This window comes from Argentina silus (assembly GCF_951799395.1).
Source record: "Argentina silus genome assembly, chromosome: 3".
In the NCBI taxonomy this organism is placed as follows: domain Eukaryota; kingdom Metazoa; phylum Chordata; class Actinopteri; order Argentiniformes; family Argentinidae; genus Argentina; species Argentina silus.
In genome coordinates, this window is record NC_139657.1 from 9553194 (window position 1) to 9571258 (window position 18065).

An 18065-nucleotide genomic window follows, 5' to 3' on the forward strand; every position below is an offset into this window, starting at 1 on the left:
CTAATTATCTGCATCCTGGCCCTACGCATTCCTCCTGCAAGAGAAGCTCTATCCTCCCTCCCATCTCCTCTCCAGGCTCACAGGTTTTCTTTTAATAGACACTATATCAGAGTTAAGTCACAACGGCTTCTGAGGCCATATACTATTTCCTCTCCTGTCTCCTGAAGTTGTTATTGTGTTGGTCCGGAGCACAGAGGGATTAACATTGTACTCCTTGTCCCTGCTGGCCGGAACATTCTGGGGATTCTTTACATAGTCCACTGACCAGACGCAAGAAAACGCCAGGGAAAAAACCCCCATCCAAATGGGTCAATATGCATTTACACAGCATAGGTTCTCCATTCTGTTTCTGCAAACAGCAGTGTTTTTAGGTGTAGCTTTTTTGATCCCTATTTGATCTAGTGGAGAGTAGAGGAATGTGTGGATGTCTCTAAGGGGAGGGGCGGGAGGAGGGGGGGGGGGGGTCTGTGTTCATGGCGTTATTTGCTAAAGAATAGATGGACTATGCCACTCCTCACGTTGCAGTGATTCTGCGGGCAGGCAGGCAGGCAGGCAGGCAGGCAGACAGGCAGGCAGGCAGGCAGGCAGGCAGGCAGGCAGGCAGTGTCGATGGCGTCTGACCAGTCGGTTCGCTCTGGGAAAAGGAGGGAGGGGGAAGAGAGAAATAGGGAGGGAGGAAGGATTGTGCAGGGATGAGAGTATGGTACATAAACTCACCCACCCCACACCAACCCTGCTGGATCTCTGTAGCGTCATACAGGAGAGTGTTGTTGGCTGGACATCTCTGGGCTGAGCAGCTCTTGCAGCAGTCTAAATAGGGCAGAACTACTTTCCAGTGGCATATACAGTATATATACATATACTGTATTCCAATCTGAAAATCACATTTTCAATCCAACTGAAAGTGCACAACCATCTATTTACATTGGAGATGTTGTGTAATTCAGCGTTATAAGGTTAAACTTTGAGATATCTTCTAGTGCAAAACATCCTCATTTGGACCTCTACTAATGAGACACATTGCCAGACTGGTGGTGCAGGGAGAGGATCCCCGTCCTTGTTAGGTATAGTGCCTTTCCTCTGAAGCAGTGGACACCCACGATGCCGTGCATAGCTGTGTGTAGAGCAGAGCAGCGTGGAAATAGGCCTGCACTTGGGGTGTCTATAAATAAAGGATCGTATCCTTGATACCACGGGTTGTTTGGTCACACAGGGAAACCGTTGGTTGACTTATATGGATTGTGAAGCAGCAAGCCCCCCCCACCACCCACCACCCACCACCCACCTCCCACCCACCCCCATCCACCCCCCTCCGCTTCCTCCCAGCGGAAGGTATGCATGTTTGGAATTTCTCTTCATTGAGGAATCTGTTCAAATGATGCGGAACCTCTTCCAATGAGGCCCCTCTGAGTTTGCCTGGGCTGCCCCCTTTTGGTGGAATTCCAAGAAATTAATGGCTTCCTGATTTTTGGGGGTTTTGTTTCTCTCTCCCTGCAAGAGCAGCTCTGCTCACCTCTCATCATGCAAATATGGAGATCAACTCCCTAGATCAAGTCCTAGCTTGGGTATGAATCGCTTAGTGTTGACATTAGATAGTTAGGAGATATAAGTGTCTTGATGGATTAGGTCCAGAATGGCTAGGTATTTAGGAAGCATTGAGCCAGTGCTTGGTTAGAGTTGCAATTAGAACGAGGAACTGTGTATCTATATATAGCTCATAAAAGGGCCATATGGCTATTTAAGGGAGTGCAGCTCTCATTTAATAGGCTCATTCCACCATACAGTATCTAACCTGTGATAGGCATTATGCTGTAGAACATTTCCCCTCAGACACACGTCAGCTCATGGTGAAATAAACTGGAATTGCGGGAATTGTGAAAGATCAGACCCATCCCATGTGTGTCTTCCTTGGAGCAAATAGTGGAACATGTTCAAATTGTTGTTTTTCTTCCAAAACCCTGAAGGAATGTTCTAGTCATTCCACCTCTTGTATGTGCACGGCTTGCGATTCGACTGAATGTGAGAGAGAATCTCAAGTATTTGAGATATGGTTTGGAGTGGGAATGATCAAGCCTCCTCCGTTGTGAGGAGAAGCGTGAGTTTGTACTGTGGGAGGATGTGTTTGCTCTGCAGCGTTGCTGTAGTGCCCTGTCACGTTCTTAACTTACTGTACACAGATGTTTAGGAAAGCAGCATGAAATATTCATAACTGAGATTAGCTCGGCAGTCCTGCTCCCTCTCTCTCCACCGAGCAAAGCACAGAGCTGATCTTCTGACATCTAATACACAAGTAAACAATCATGAGCTCTCTTTATCATGAGAGCTCTGTCTCTCTCTGTCTCTCTCTCTCTCTCTCTCATGATAAAGTGTCTCTCCCTGGCCAGACTCAGATGCCCTTTGGTGCATTAGAGAAAACCTCTCCTCTCCTCTCCTCTCCTCTCCTCTCCTCTCCTCTCCTCTCCTCTCCTCCCCTCTCCTCTCTTCTCCTCTCCACGGGATTATCATAAGCAGCCAATGGGTTAATACCATTTAGCTCTCATAATAAAATACCAGGAAATATATTCAGTTCTGATCACTGACAGATTAAACTCACAGTCATGTGTTCTCCATTATTGACAATGCTGGTATTTATTATTTTGACATGATGTCTAGTCTTCACAATAAATAGTGGCACCCAATCATCCGTTTATCCTATACAGTAAATTAAGAAAAATTGAGGTTTAATGATCAGTAAAGAGAGCAGAGACTCCATTGGTGCATTTCTTTCCCATCATGTAACAAAAGTCACTGTCTGTCCCAATACTGCTGTTATTGATTCCACATTGCAGTGCGGTTCAGTCCCTTAGCTATCTTTCAGTAAACACACAGTGGATTCTGTTTTTCATGTTGCTAAACGCTTAATTTGAAACACGCCAGCGTTCTCCACACACGTTTTACTGTCGATTTTCTCACGGTCCTGACGGAAGTTAGAGAATATCTCTTGGAAGCTGCTGTGGTAGTTTGAATATGAGCTCTGTAAGTGCCGTCATCTGTGTCCCTAGTTAAGTCGCAATATGGGTAAACCAAAAGAAATACATCAGTGTTTGTTTCTCGAGCAGTTCTCTGAAAACCATCCAGCTCTCCCTGGAGAGATATTTAGGATCTGTAAATAGGGGACTTTCTGTGTCACAAAGTGACATTATAGGCTATGTTAGAAAACTGTTGATGTCCTTTGGCTATGGTGATGCCATAATAGCATTTGAAGATCATTTTTCATATCGAGTTATCTTGAGGGGGTGTGTATTACACACTTGTGTATCTAGGGTCTTCTGTGCGCCGTGTAGGAGCCAGTCTAGGCTTGCTCCCCTGCTGTGCTGTAGGGAGACCTTGTGTGTGATGGGGAGGCCTCCCCTACTCCTGGAGTCAAAGGCAATTCATCTGCTGGCGAGACATTTGCTTTATGTCTCTCCCCTCCCCCCCCCCCCCCCTCCCACCCCCCCCCCCTCGAATTCCCTTAATAGTCCCAAACAGCAATAATATTTATCTGTAGTGGGGCCAGCTCTGCAGTTTACTAACAAGGCTGGCATAGAGCAGAGAGGGGCCCTGCGCAAACATTCGACGCCCTGACGGCGCACCACTTCCCCTCTGACAGCGCTCTCCAGCTCCCCGGCTCTGCTCAGCGATTACCATTCTACAGCCCACTAATCCTAAAGCCTGCCTCTCCTCGACCTCCAACGATCACAGTACAGGCTCGCACGTACGACACACACACACACACACACACACACACACGCGCACGCGTGCGGTCGCACACACACACACACACACACACACACACACACACACACACACACACACACCGCTAAATCAGAAACTCGCCATGCCACCACCTATCCTCGCTCCTGTCCTCCGAGCACTTGTTATAGATCTAATAATAGTATACCCATTTAACCGTTTTTTTTTCCTCTCCAGGGAAAGACGCTTATAAATGTATTCCAGTCTGAAAGCCATTTAATTTATTGTATTTTTAATATGTGATGAGCTTAAACAGTGAGCTGGTGCTTTATCTGTTAGCTGCATTACCGTGTCTCCTCTGTGGCCCTGTGTTCCAGACCTACTGTTGACACTGACCTCCCCCCCCTCTCTCTCTCTCTCCCTCCCCCCCCCCCTCTGTCTTCTCCAGTGTGCCCGGACAGATGTGAGCGGGCGTGCACAGACTCAGGTGAGTGTTGCCACAGCCAGTGCCTGGGCAGCTGCACTGAGGCGGACAACGACATGGCGTGTGCCGCCTGCCTGCATTACTTCCACGAGGGCCGCTGCGTGGCGGAATGTCCCCCGGACACCTACAAGTTTGAAGGCTGGCGCTGCATCACCATGGACCTGTGCGCTCGCGTGCACCTGCCCAGCGACTTTGACTTTGTCATCCACGGAGGAGAGTGTATGCCTGAGTGCCCCTCTGGCTTCACACGCAATGAGAGTAATAGGTAAGGCAGTAGGGGCTTGGCCTCCAGGGCTCTGCGGGATCGGGCACGGTCCTCGTTAGGGGACGGCTCTATCGCTCACAGAGATACTAGACTGTGCTTGAGTCCTTGTTCCTCTATACCCATCTCAGACGTGTTTGTTGTGGGTCTGTGTGGCCCTGTGTTTTGTTGTATTATGGGTTCGCATGCCAAGTTGTTTAATTATTCACGTGGAGAAAAAACACCCCCCCCCCAACTGGTCCTCCGGAGCTGGAAGTGCTGCAGGCAAAAACGTCACGTTAAGCTATTCATGTTTTGTTTTTTTGAAGCCTGTGGACTTTCCAGTTCCTTTACTGTACTGTAACTCAGAAAGATGCTGACCTCAGAGCCCAGCAGGCCTATACAAGACTCGAGCATTTGGAAATGTCTAGAAACCGGAGCAGGACCTGCAGGGCGTAGTCGTGAACTACAAAGTATACTGTGAATGTAAACATGGGGGACTAAAGAGACGTTATGCAGATTGCTTAAAGGCATTCAGAAGGGAATTAATCACAGCAGTGCTTTAAAAACTCCTTGACATTTCCTGTGTTTGACGTGAGCTTAGGATGAGAGAACGTCTTTGTTTGTGACTCAGGGTAACTTATCTCCGTATTTTGATTTGTCATTTTCTAAACATTCCATGTTGAGTCTTTGTTGCCCTATAATTTTGGCCATATCACCCTTGTTTTGTCTTAAAGGCCACTCGGTGATTCATGCTCTCACGAAACACCAGGTTCACATGAGGACTTAGAAAAGATCTCACACTTCATGCAGAGAGTGACCTTGTATTTCAAAGCAAAAGGACACATTTATTACATCTTGATGTTTTGGAATTTCGGGGAGTGAGGGCGAGACGTCTTCATCCAACGTTTCCTGGCATCACTCTGTGTGAATTTTGATTTGCTTGTCTGGCTATTTCTTGACCGTTTTCTCTCCCTCCACCCCCTCACCCCCGCCCCCCCCTCTCTCTCCCCCCTCTCTCATACCCAGCATGTTCTGCAGTGAGTGTGATGGCCTGTGTGATAAGATCTGCGACTCTAAGACCATTGACTCAGTGGATGCGGCTCAGTCTCTCATGGGATGCACAGTCATCAAAGGCAACCTGCACATCAACATCCGCCGTGGCAGTGAGTACCGTCCCACTCTCTCCAGAGACAGGCGGGGGAGCAGGGGGCCGCTGGGACTGCTGGTGTGGGCCGCAGAGTCAACATTACAACATCAGCTTGCCTGCGCCCCAAGTCAATTATCACATTATGCTATTATGCTATTTATTTGCTCAGTTGACGGGGCTGACTTACGGCTTATCTGTAGATATCAAAACGTTTGTGCGATCCTATATTTGCAGGGGGGAATTCCCCTCTGGAGTAAAGACGTAGTAGCAGTAGTCTTTCCATTTTGGATTTGATGTTGTTCAGAGCCCTGCTTCTCACACAGTGTGTGTGTGTGTGTGTGTGTGTGTGTGTGTGTGTGTGTGTGTGTGTGTGTGTGTGTGTGCGTGCGTGTGTGTGTATATGTATATGTGTGTGTCTATATGTGTGCGCGCGTATGCGTGTGTCTGTATGTATATGCCTGTGTTTGTGTGTCTCTCTCCCTCTCCTCTCCCCAGATAACATCGCCTCAGAGCTGGAGAGCTTTATGGGTCTGATCCAGACAGTGACAGGCTACGTGAGGATCCGCCACTCCCACCCGCTTGGCTCCCTCTCCTTCCTCAAGAGCCTGCGCTACATCCATGGGGAGGAGCTCATGGACGGGTACGACCACTCTGGCCGGGCTGGGCTGGGCTGGGCTGGGCTGGGCTGGGCCGGGCTGGGCCGGGCTGGGCCGGGCTGGGCCGGGCCGGGCCGGGCCGGGCTGGGCCGGGCTGGGCCGGGCTGGGCTGGGCTGTGTGTATGGATCAGTGAACGTGTCAGTCTTAAACCGCAGCCCTTGAGACAGAAACTTGTTGTCTTTCGTTTTTCTTTTGAAAAGGTTCTTTTTTTGGTGTATGGTCGTTTCACTCTCATATGTTTCAGTTAATACTGGATAGAGACAGTAGAGAAAGACAGGAAAAGAGGGTATGTCGGGGAGTGGGGGGGGGGGGGGGGGTAGGGGGGGGGGGCATATGACGTAAATGTCGCGGTGAAATTGAACTGAAAATGTGAACTGAAAATGGTGAACTGAAAATGTCTTTAAAAAAAAGTGTGAAAAGGAGTGTGTCAGAAAGTGCTGCAGATAGGTAGCCAAACACTGTTGTCAACCCTTCATATTGTCATGGCTGGGAAGATTCACAGTAGGCCTTACAGTACAAGGGAATTCACACATACAGTAACACATGCCAAAAACAGGCCTCTCCCTGCGAACAAGAGAAAAGGTGGATGATGGGCTTGTGTGATTGGAAACACTCAGGTCCCCTGGCCTATTCCGGGCTCTCGCATGATGTCACCGCCAGCCTATCCCCTCTCAGAGAGGAGAGAGTTTGTTCTGGAGACGGCAGAGAGGATCGTGGGAAAGCCGTTCACCCCTCTTGTTGTCATCTCTCCCGGGGTAGAGTTTCAGCTACAGGAATGCTTGTAAGGAGGGTTGGCGTTCCCCTCGTTCCTGAGGTGTTCTATGGAGCTGGTGTGTGTGTGTGTGTGTGTAGGGGGGGGGGGTTAGAGTTTCTCTGTTTCATCTCTCTCTCTTTTTCTCTCTCTCTTTCTCTCTCTTTCTCTCTCTCTCTCTGTCTCTGTCTCCCTCTCTTTCTCGGTCTCTCTCTCTCTCTCTCTCTCTCTCTCTCTCTCCCTGTCTCTGTCTCTCTCTCTGTCTCCCTCTCCCTTTCTCTTTCTTTCTCTCTCTCTCTCTCTCTTTCTCTCTCTGTCTCTCTCTGTGTCCTTCTCCCTCTCTCTCTCTCTCTCTCTCTCTCTCTCTTGCTGTGTCTGTGTATGTGTTGACTGACACGCAGAAACCCGATCCTCTCTCACGTCTGCTCCTGTTAACACTTTACTCATCTACCAGACAGAGAACTAGGCCACAAGCCCCCGACAACAATGTTGACGACTTTATCCTCAGCGCTGCTTATTGATGGAAAGAGAAATAAACCGAATTGAGTAAAAACAGAGATTTGACCTGCTGTCAAATGTACAGGTCGTGAACACCTGTCTGTTGTTTTCCTTTCAGGATCTACTCTTTCTCAGCCATCGACAACCAGCACCTGCAGCACCTGTGGGACTGGTCCCAGCACAACCTGACCATCAGAGCCGGGAAGCTCTTCTTCCGCTTCAACCCCAAACTGTGCATGTCGGAGATACACAAGATGTGGGAGAAAACCAACATCACCAAGAAGTTTGAAGAGGACGATTTCCGTCACAACGGGGACAGAGCCAGCTGTGAGTACCCCTGACGTGTCACCTACCGATCACGCCTGTCTCCTCTTGCTGCTGCTCATTCGTATCATATTTAGAAGTATATCATTCAGCTCATATCGACAAGGATGAATTTGATTTGTGCTCAACTCATGGAGGATATGCATGAAGTCAGTCAACGATGTGTGTATGTGTGTGTGTGTGTGTGTGTGTGTGTGTGTGTGTGTAGGTAAGAGTCACAACTTGCAATTCAAGACCAACAGCACCATGAGTAACCGTATCAAGCTGACCTGGGAGCGGTACCGGCCGCCAGACTACAGAGACCTCGTCAGCTTCATCGTCTACTACAAGGAGGCGTGAGTATTCTCAGAGAAGATGTTTGTCTATCAAGATGTTTGACTATCAAACCTTTATCCTGGTTTTAGCAAGATGTGGATTCAGAGTTACTGTTCTGCCTCAGACTCCATGAACAGAAGGTTGTGTGTTTTCATGCTTTACAGACAGTTCCAGAACATCACAGAGTTCGGGCAGGATGGGTGTGGCTCCAACAGTTGGAACATGGTGGACGTGGACCTACCTCAGGACAAAGACATTGACCCTGGCGTGCTGCTGTCCCCACTGAAGCCCTGGACGCAGTACGCCATCTTTGTGAAGGCCATCACTCTGGTGGTGGAGGACAAACACATCCTGGGAGCCAAGAGTGACGTGGTCTACATCCGCACCAGCCCCTCAGGTAACACTGACTACTAAAGCTGTCTGATAGAACCGTAGAGAACAGTACCTGTATGTATCTCTATAGATTAAACCCCAGGGAACCCCTCTGAAGATAGCACTTAGAAACGTTTTGGACTGTAACATTACTGTGAAGAGTATGCTCACAGAATCACCGTTTGTGTGTGTGTGTGTGTGTGTGTGTGTGTGTGTGTGTGTGTGTGTGTGTGTGTGTGTGTGTGTTTGTCTGTGTCTGCGTGCGTGCGTGCCTGTGTGTGTGTGTGTGTGTGTGTGTGTGTGTGTGTGTGTGTGTGTGTGTGTGTGTGTGTTTTGTTTTCTTCCACAGAGCCATCCATGCCAGTGGAGGTCCGGGCGTATGCCAACTCCTCCTCCAAGCTGGTGGTGAAGTGGTCCCCTCCCATCTCCCCTAACGGCAACCTCACCTTCTACCTGGTCCGCTGGCAACAGCAGACTGAGGACAGGGAGCTCTACCAGCACAACTACTGCTCCAAAGGTTAGACCTCCTCCTCCTCTTCCTCCTCCTCCTCTTCCTCCTCCTTTTCCCATGGCTCTTCGTCCTCTCTTACTCCTTTTTTCCTATATTCACTCTCTTCTCTTTTATCTTTGAGCATTATGAAGTCCATATAAATTGCTCCACAACAAATATCTCTCCTCACCGGTTGAGGCTGGTGGAGGTAGAAATCGGAGGACGGGCTCATTGTAATGCATAGACTGGAATGAGGAATGGTATCAAAACACGCATTCCATTCCACACCTTACGACAAGCCCGTCCTCTGATTTCTACTTCCACAAGCCTCCACTGCTCCTCACCTAGTATTCATCGCTCCTGCGCATAACTCTCCATGCTCACTTCACTTGTTGTGCTTCTGTTGGTGAATCTTGCCGTTTGCTAACGATGTAGCCATTTGCTAATGGTTCCTGTTCCCCTCTCACCCAGAGCTGAAGATCCCCATCCGCATCTCTGCCACGGGGGTCTTGGACATGGACGAGGACACCAAGCCCACTAAGTCAGACATGACCGGAGGGGACAAGGGGCCGTGCTGCCCCTGCCCCAAGACCAAGGAGGACCTAAAGGCAGAGATAGACGACGCCTCCTACAAAAAAGTCTTTGAGAACTTCCTACACAACGCCATCTTTACACCCAGGTAGGTGTCTGCAGGAAGCAGGGAGGGAACCTCGGCAACAGGGGAGAGATTGAGCTCAGCTCTGTGATACTGTTGAGAAAGCTCAGGCTGACTTCTCCTTCCACAGCTTACAGCTGCGGTCCAAACCTACTCTCAGTCTCCCGAGATGACTATCAAAGAGCTTGAGTTCACCAATGTCGGCCCTGTTTGCTTTAGTAGCAGCAGAATCCAGAAGGCAGTGGTGGTGGAATGGCTCCTCTGTGGGAGTGACAGGCTCTAAACATGGGGGTTTTGGAGAGAGACAAGAGAGGGGCTGGTGTGGTGCTGGTGGGCTGGAGCTTTGTCAGGAGCCCCCTCTGACAGAGCGCAGAGACACACAGGACTCAGGACTCTTGCTTACGGCACTTGTGGCTTTCCGTTGCCATGACGACGACGGGGCGGCAGGGTATTGGGGCCTAGCAGGCAGTCATTTAGGCAGTACAAACAAACCCGGGAGAGAGAGAGATGTGATTAATGAGTCTGAAGGGTCTGCGCTGGCTGCACACTTGCAGCCGGTTAGGCTTTTGTTTTGCCAGAATGGGGACTGACATCTGTGTTGTGTTATCGTTTCACCTAGCTCGTGGCTACGGATGTTTTACAGTTTCAAAGACTCCAATCTCTTCCCACACATATTCACTCTCCTACGTATACACAGTGACACACGCACACAAACAGATGCATTACATACACACACACACAAATACACAGACACATACAAACACACGCACACACACAGACACACGCACACACACACACACACACACACACACACACACACACACACACACACACACACACACAGACAGACACAGACACATACACACAGCCTGATTGGGTTTTGAAATTGAGCCTTTTTCAGGGTAAACTCAGGCCACTTGTTTCCTCATACCAGATGGCAGATGTGGCTGTGTGTGTGTGTCTGTGTGTCTGTGTGCATGTGCGTGTGTGTGTGTGTGTGTGAATGTGTGAATGTGTGTGTGTGTGTGTGTGTGTGTGTGTGTGTGTGTGTGCGCGTGTGTGTGTGTGCGTGTGTGTGTGTGTCTCTGTGTCTGTGTGCATGTGTGTGTGAGTGAGTGTGTGTGTGTGTGCCTTTGTGTGTGTGTCTATGTATTGTAAGTCTGTTTTTTGAGGTGTGTAGAGTTATACTTTCACTCCCACTGTAATTCACCATTTTATGCCACTTCAGGGTATTTTGGGAGTTTTAATGATATATACAGTGTTGAGTATTCCATAAACTACAGTTTCAGTGTATCACAAACCAAAATCATTGGAAAAAACATTCTGATGTTCTTGTTCAGTTACAGTGAACCTTCTGCAGTCAGGCACTTTGTAAAGCATTGTCTTTTTACCAGACTGCTTGATACTGTACAGTACAGTACAGTTCATCATCCACTACAACATGTTCATGCATTCATGCAGTGTTACAGTCTTGTCCAATTAAAACAATATGTCTCAGAAAGGCAACGATAAAACAGCCATTCTATTGTTATTAATTGTATTCATTCCCTCTCTCCCCATCCCTGCCTTTTTTAGTGTTGATTTGTTATAGTATAGCTGTTGAGGAAACAGTGAAGTGCCAGGTCTTTGGTGTGCTGCTGAGGGCTATGCTTGTGTATGCACAGCCTCTCCACTACAACAGAGTACGCATTATCACAAAACACTCGAGGGAAGGGCCTCTGAATTAGTGTGATTTTTCAAAAGTTCAGGCTTTAGAGAGGGAAAAAAGAGGGAGGCTGTTGAAACACAGAAACATAAAGAAAGAGGAAATGTTTTCCATTCTGCCCCCCCCCCTCCTTCTCCTCTCCGCTCTCTCCTCCTCCTCCTCCTCCTCCTCCTCCTCCTCCTCCCCTCACACACTCTCTTTGTCCGTGGCGTGGTTTGGAGTGAGTGGATGCCAGGAAATGTACAGCGAAGCCATCTGGAATTCAAATGAATGAGGAAAGAGGGAAGATCCCGGGTTGAGCCGGCCCAGCGGAGAGCAGCGGGGCTGAGGACAGACTGACTGACTGACTGACTGACTGACTGGAGGAGCGGAGGATAGTGAGACACAGGGAATAGACTGTGTCTGGTCTGGGGGACCTCCTATGAGATGACACAACCATCTATCAGCAACCATGATCACTTGACATCATTCTTGTAGTGGACACATGATGACACATACACACTTATAGATACAAGGAAGGACAAGTGGTCTACCTGCTGTTGGCCCTCGCCTCGCCTCACCTCACATGAAGAGACCTCACAGCAGAGCTGTACACTACATGGGCTTTCACATGAGCATGAAGTTTGAGAGGTCTCAGATCCCCTTTCTCCCCGGCTCTCTTTTCACTGGTATGTGAGGCTGCTGTGTTCAGCTGCTGTGGTTTAAGAGTGGCGTTAAATCACGCTGTTCTGGCTGGTCATCATGTCCCCCTCTCAGGACCAGGCAGCGTAAAGGTGAGAAAACAGGAGGTCTTTTTTTAGGAGGGCAAGGAAGGACACCAGCTGCAGTCAACTCAGTCTGGTTAGAAGGTCACGCTCCAGTCTTCTGTTAGTTCATCTAAGGACAGGTCTGCCTCTCTCCCTCAGCCTGGCCCTCTATGGGTCTGCCTCGGCCTCTGCCTCAGTCTGGACCTCTATGGGTCTGCCTCGGCCTCTGCCTCAGCCTGGCCCTCTATGGGTCTGCCTCTCTCCCTCAGCCTGGCCCTCTATGGGTCTGCCTCAGCCTCTGCCTCTGCCTCTGCCTGGCCCTCTATGGGTCTGCCTCAGCCTCTGCCTCAGCGTGGCCCTCTATGGGTCTGCCTCAGCCTCAGCCTCTGCCTCTGCCTGGCCCTCTATGGGTCTGCCTCAGCCTCTGCCTCTGCCTCTGCCTGGCCCTCTATGGGTCTGCCTCAGCCTCTGCCTCAGCGTGGCCCTCTATGGGTCTGCCTCAGCCTCTGCCTCTGCCTCTGCCTGGCCCTCTATGGGTCTGCCTCAGCCTCTGCCTCTGCCTCTGCCTGGCCCTCTATGGGTCTGCCTCAGCCTCTGCCTCAGTCTGGCCCTCTATGTGGCTGCCGCTCCACTCGGCTGGCCTGCCTCGCTAGCTAGCACCGGGAGAGATCAGCCCTGCCCTTAGACCTCCCATGCACGCTGGCTCATGTGACCTGTTCCAGTGTGTGTGCGTGGGGGGGGGGGGGGTCTACCCAACATCCCCTTCTCCCTCTCTCCCCACTGCTTCCCCAGTGTGAAGCCGTATTTCAACAGTGACTGTGAATGCCAATCAGTCTTGTGGGTTGGCTTTCATGCGCTCGTGACTTTGAACAGATCTTCATTAATGCTTTAGCAGTCCTCGTTGCTGTTCTGTGTATCGGTAAAAAGTAACGAAGAGTTTTGGAGAGCCGGTATCTCGATTTCTGCCGGAGCAGTTAAAACTGTCGGAATGGAATGTTGACAGGGGTGTGAGATTGCTACTGGGTTTTCCCACAGATCTCTGTGTGTCGGCTGTGTTTTTCCACTCTCAGTAAATACCATTTTCCCCTGGGTGCCTGGTCAGTCTCAAGGTTCTTTGTTACAAGGTTCTTTGTCATATCGGCAATGGATAGTTTGCAGAGGACAAAGACATTGGGTTTGTGTAGTGCATCAATGTCTCAAATGTTATCATTCAGATGGTGATTTGGTAAGCAGTTACAGTGTACTGATTGAATCCTCAGCCGTAGTTTGTTATGTTCTGGTGACGTACTGATAGGGAGAAATCCTCTGGGCCCAGTATTTCAAAACGTTTCATCTGGATCTGAATGATTTTTTGCTATTCAGAATCAGATCATCTAACTGATTTTGAGTCGTATGGGGGAAAACAGCCAGATAGATCTGATGCCGCATAGCAAAAAAGGATCCGGACCATTCTGATTCAGATTAAACATTTTGAAATACTGGTCCCTGGAGATCACAGTCATTTCAGGCACACTCATTAATTCCAGTCACTGTTTTTGTTGTCCAAAAAGATCATTGCAATCACTCACTTTAACTGCAGTTTGAGCAATTCCTGTGTGATTTCAAGTATTTCTTTGGTTGTCTGATTGACCTTTGGGTCAGCGCCATCAGTCTCATTCTCCACCACTAACACTGACATTTACAGACATTCTCCCCAGTCAGAAAGTCCTTTGTTTTCCTCACCTCAGCTGACTCCTCTGTGGGCTGATTGTTCAACTCTTTCATTCAGAGACCCAGAGAGAGCCAATCTTTACAGCGGCCCCCCCCCCCCTCTCCCCCCCCCCCAGTGGCCTGGTAGCGTCTGGTCTGGTGAGCTGCTGCCGCTGCCGGCACGTTGTCAGTGGCGCCAGAGCCCACCTGCAGGCGACTCTCCAGCTTCTGTACTTCTCATCATCATCATCATCATCATCATCATCATCCATCGTCCTCTTGATAGTGTTTCCATACGTCTCCGTTACTCAAGGAGAAGAAGTGGAAGAATGTTGGCATCAGCAGAAAAGCATACTGTACATACAAATTGCTTTATTTGCCTTATCTTTTATCATGTAAAAATGGGCTTCTTTAATGATCAACAAGCGGTTCATTACTTTCCCATCTCATGTTATATATGTCGGTCAAACTGTACATTATGAAGTTGCCCCTCTCCCTGTGTAGTAACTGTATTACTCCGGTACCAGCATTGTATTAATATGCTGTTACATATCATACATTTTGTAATAGCTTTGTAACGGAGTTGAGTGGCTATGTGTTATTACACAAGCGGAATAAAGAGCTGAACTCCATATGCCATTGAATGACCTCATGACGATGTAACAACCATGTTGTCACTAACGTGCCACCTACATGTCTACCGTGGACGGGGACAAGTAGAGCAGCCGTGTCAGTAGGGGTCAGTGTACTGTACAGGCAGGGTGTTGACAGCGTGTGGACATGTGCTCTCTCTCCACCTCTCCCCCACCCCTCTGACCTCATCACACCACACCGCTCCACAGGGAGCCGCACAGTGCAGCTGGACACACAGCAACAACAAATCACACCCGTCAGTCCACTCCGCTTCAACACAGCCTTACTGTACTGTCTCGGTCGAGTCAGAGTCGCATCCCACAAGAAACAAGTCATTTTACCAAATTATTCTAACCGCTATTGTGTCGAGACCCCGCCCTGTCCGGAGGGGTTGAAGGCGATGCTTTGGCTCTGTGTGAGTTGGTGTCAATGATGTCATGTGGGCTGTGTATGTACAGTATAATGTATTGTGTGCTGTAACAGGTTTCCCAGGGGGCATAACGCCTTTGCCTGGCTGACTTCATCTCACATGTATCCTATTTAACTGTGCCTCTGCTTCCCTCAGCGGTTATCTCTCCAAGCAGAGCCGCAAGCCCACTTCTCTCCCTCGCTTTCTGTCCCTCATTTTATCTCTCTTTCTGCCTCACTTAAGTGCTCTCTCTCTGCTGCAGTCAGTCAGTGCATTTCTCTCTCTGGCTCTCTCTCTAACGTATCTCTGTACGCCTCCCCTCCATCTGTCCGTCAGACCCCCAGACCGGAGGCGTAGGGACTTGTTTGGCGTGGCGAACGGTACTCTGGGCCGTGGAGCGGCGGGGGGCAACACCACAGGCCTGGAGGGGAACGGGACGGACGGGGAGCCCCAGGAGAGAGAGTACCCCTTTATGGAGGATAGGGGCAAGACGGATTCCATGGAAATCTCCAACCTGCAGCCCTTCACCGTGTACCGCATTGACATCCACGCCTGCAACCAGGAGGTTCGCCGCTGCAGCGCCGCGGCCTTCGTCTTCTCGAGGACCAAACCTGCAGGTCAGCCTCACGACCGTGACTGTAGGAAACATTTATAAACCAACATGATGACGACTGTAGAAAGGACCATTATTTATTGTTCCGTTCTATCATACTTTTAAAGGTTATTTTTTGGAGTGTGGTAGTCCCACTCTTGTATTTTGCAGTTTTTATTGGATAGTGATAGTGGAGAAAGACAGGAAAGTCAGGAGGTCAGGGTATGTCAGCAGGGGCCGGATTCAAACCCATGCCGACATGGGCATATGTGTGCACTTTAGGTCATGGTGCTAGACCACTGGACCACCCCAGGCCACTTTTTTTTATCTTATTGTACCTTTATGAAAATCACATTCAGTATGATGGTCTATTTGCAGGAAAACATATATGATATTGTGTGTGTGTGTGTGTGTTTCTGTGTAACTCAGACAAGGCGGATGACATCCCAGGGCGGGTGATCCAGGAGAGGGATGAGAAGGTGGAAGGCTCTGTGCTCCTGCGGTGGCCGGCGCCCGTCAAACCCAACGGCCTCATCCTGATGTATGAGATCAAGTTCCGGCAGGGCACTGAGGTGAGTCGATGCCAAGGTCCCTCCGAGGGAGGACCACAGAGCCTCCACCCTGAACCTTGAACGATGATCCCTGACCTCCACGGTGACACCTGTATGTGTCTGTTGTGTCTTCCAGCCTGAGAAACACGAGTGTGTCTCACGCCAGCACTACCGGGACCACAGAGGAGCTCGTCTGACCAACCTTGGATCAGGGAATTACTCGGCTCGCATGCGAGCCACCTCCCTGGCAGGGAACGGATCCTGGACTGAACCTGTGTCCTTCTACGTACCACCGCCCAAACGTAAGGAGCCACGGACAAAGGCTTTGTATTGATGATAATGCTCAAAAATCCAATTGTGGTTAAAAGCTCAGGTATAAGAGTTTGATTTCTGTCCTCTCTGCAGGTGACTATGACAACGCTTTCTATCTGGTCATCATCATCCCCATCATCGTGATCGTCATCATCACCAGCCTCCTCATCGCACTCTTCTTTGTCAACAAAAAAAGGTAAGGGAAGCTAAATACATCGGTTAACAAACATCTCTATCACCAAGCCCTCTGTCTTTGATTTTGTAACGTAGTTCATCATGAATTTTTGATAAGTGCTTTTGCTAAGCGTTATTGTCAGTCAATCGTGTTCCTGCTTCAGGCGATGCGTGAGATTGTAGACTGTGCCATTGAATGATCTATCCCAGACATGCTGTTCAATCTGCCTCCGTTGGCTGAGAGTGACATACACGTGTTTGTGCCCACAGGAACAACGACAGGCTGGGGAATGGAGTTCTCTATGCTTCTGTCAACCCTGAGTACTTCAGTGCTGCTGAGAGTAAGAACCATTTGAACATACCGTTGTCACATCACCCACGACTGTATGTGATGTCATGGCTGCATTTGGTATTGATGGTGTGTTGGTGTATTGTGTTGTGGGTTGTTCTGACCTCCTCCCCTCCTGTGTTGCCAGTGTACGTGCCTGATGAGTGGGAGGTGGCCCGGGAGAAGATTGTGATGAGCAGGGAGCTGGGCCAGGGATCCTTCGGCATGGTGTATGAGGGCCAGGCCAAGGGTGTGGTCAAGGACGAGGTGGAGACCCGCGTGGCCATCAAGACCGTCAACGAGTCGGCCAGCATGAGGGAGCGCATCGAGTTCCTCAACGAGGCCTCCGTCATGAAGGAGTTCAACTGTCACCACGTGGTGAGAGAGACAGACTCTGTATCATCCGTTAGCATCAGCGTCAGGCTAGCTTGAGAGAAATAAGGATACAAGGTCAATCGAAGATATCTGTTCAATTTCTTAGAGGGTCAAGGTTAAGACAAAGGGCCTCAGCCTGTGACCCCCTGGGAGTTGGAGTCATCACTTCCTGGTGTGGGAGGGTCAGAAACCCCTGTTTGGCTGTAGAGGGTCAGAGGTTGAAGCCAAACCCAGTGTACAGGGAGCTATGACATATCACATCCTGAGATATCTCTGTTCAATCACAGCCAAATCCTCATTCAGCTAAACGGAAGTGTTAAGGATTTTGCCCTCTGGAAATATTGCGTTACAACCTTTTTGCATGTCTGGGTGTTTTAAAAGCCAATCACTTAATAATTAAGATCAATTTAAATAATTTAGAGGAATGAGTTTTTTTCATCAAAGTTCCTCAGTCGCATTCGTTAAGCGAAGGCAGAGTTTCAAAAAACAAAGACAATTCCTAATCATTTCAGTGAGTCGGGGAATGTAAGCACTTAAAAATCTGTGTTTCTGTGCCATGATGATTCAAAGGGAATACTGTACAGTTAAACCAGTGAGGATGGTCTGTACCAAAGCCTCTTTAAAGGAAGCCGGTTCACTCCACCGCCATCTTGGCAACGCCTCTTTTATTTTCAATAAGGAGACCGAACGCTGTTTTTTTAGACAGGTCGTCTATTGGAGGGCAGGACAAAAACTCCCCAAAAACATTCACACCAAAATGATATGGGTTAGCAACTTTTCCTTTTGTTTTGTCATATCACTGAAATGTAAAGAAACATTTCGTGAGATCATTTGGTCGTTAAAAGTTGTTGCAATGGCTTAAAAATACACTTTATTTTGCTTGGTTCTAGCCTTCCTAGC

The 18065-nt window shown here is 49.2% G+C and overlaps 1 protein-coding gene across 1 annotated transcript in view; it reads left to right on the forward strand.

The window, feature by feature from the left end:
• Positions 1-18065, forward strand: part of igf1ra (insulin-like growth factor 1a receptor) — a gene marked incomplete at both ends in the record, with an annotated part of 75698 nt that overhangs the window by 51677 nt on the left and 5956 nt on the right. The window contains 14 exons of the mRNA XM_083666210.1: positions 4163-4463; positions 5469-5605; positions 6085-6229; positions 7614-7822; positions 8028-8154; positions 8299-8531; positions 8856-9023; positions 9468-9675; positions 15170-15450; positions 15855-15997; positions 16113-16278; positions 16382-16484; positions 16733-16803; positions 16939-17168. Coding sequence (XP_083522336.1) covers positions 4163-4463; positions 5469-5605; positions 6085-6229; positions 7614-7822; positions 8028-8154; positions 8299-8531; positions 8856-9023; positions 9468-9675; positions 15170-15450; positions 15855-15997; positions 16113-16278; positions 16382-16484; positions 16733-16803; positions 16939-17168 — 2522 coding nt within the window. The remainder of the gene's footprint in view (positions 1-4162; positions 4464-5468; positions 5606-6084; positions 6230-7613; positions 7823-8027; positions 8155-8298; positions 8532-8855; positions 9024-9467; positions 9676-15169; positions 15451-15854; positions 15998-16112; positions 16279-16381; positions 16485-16732; positions 16804-16938; positions 17169-18065) is intronic.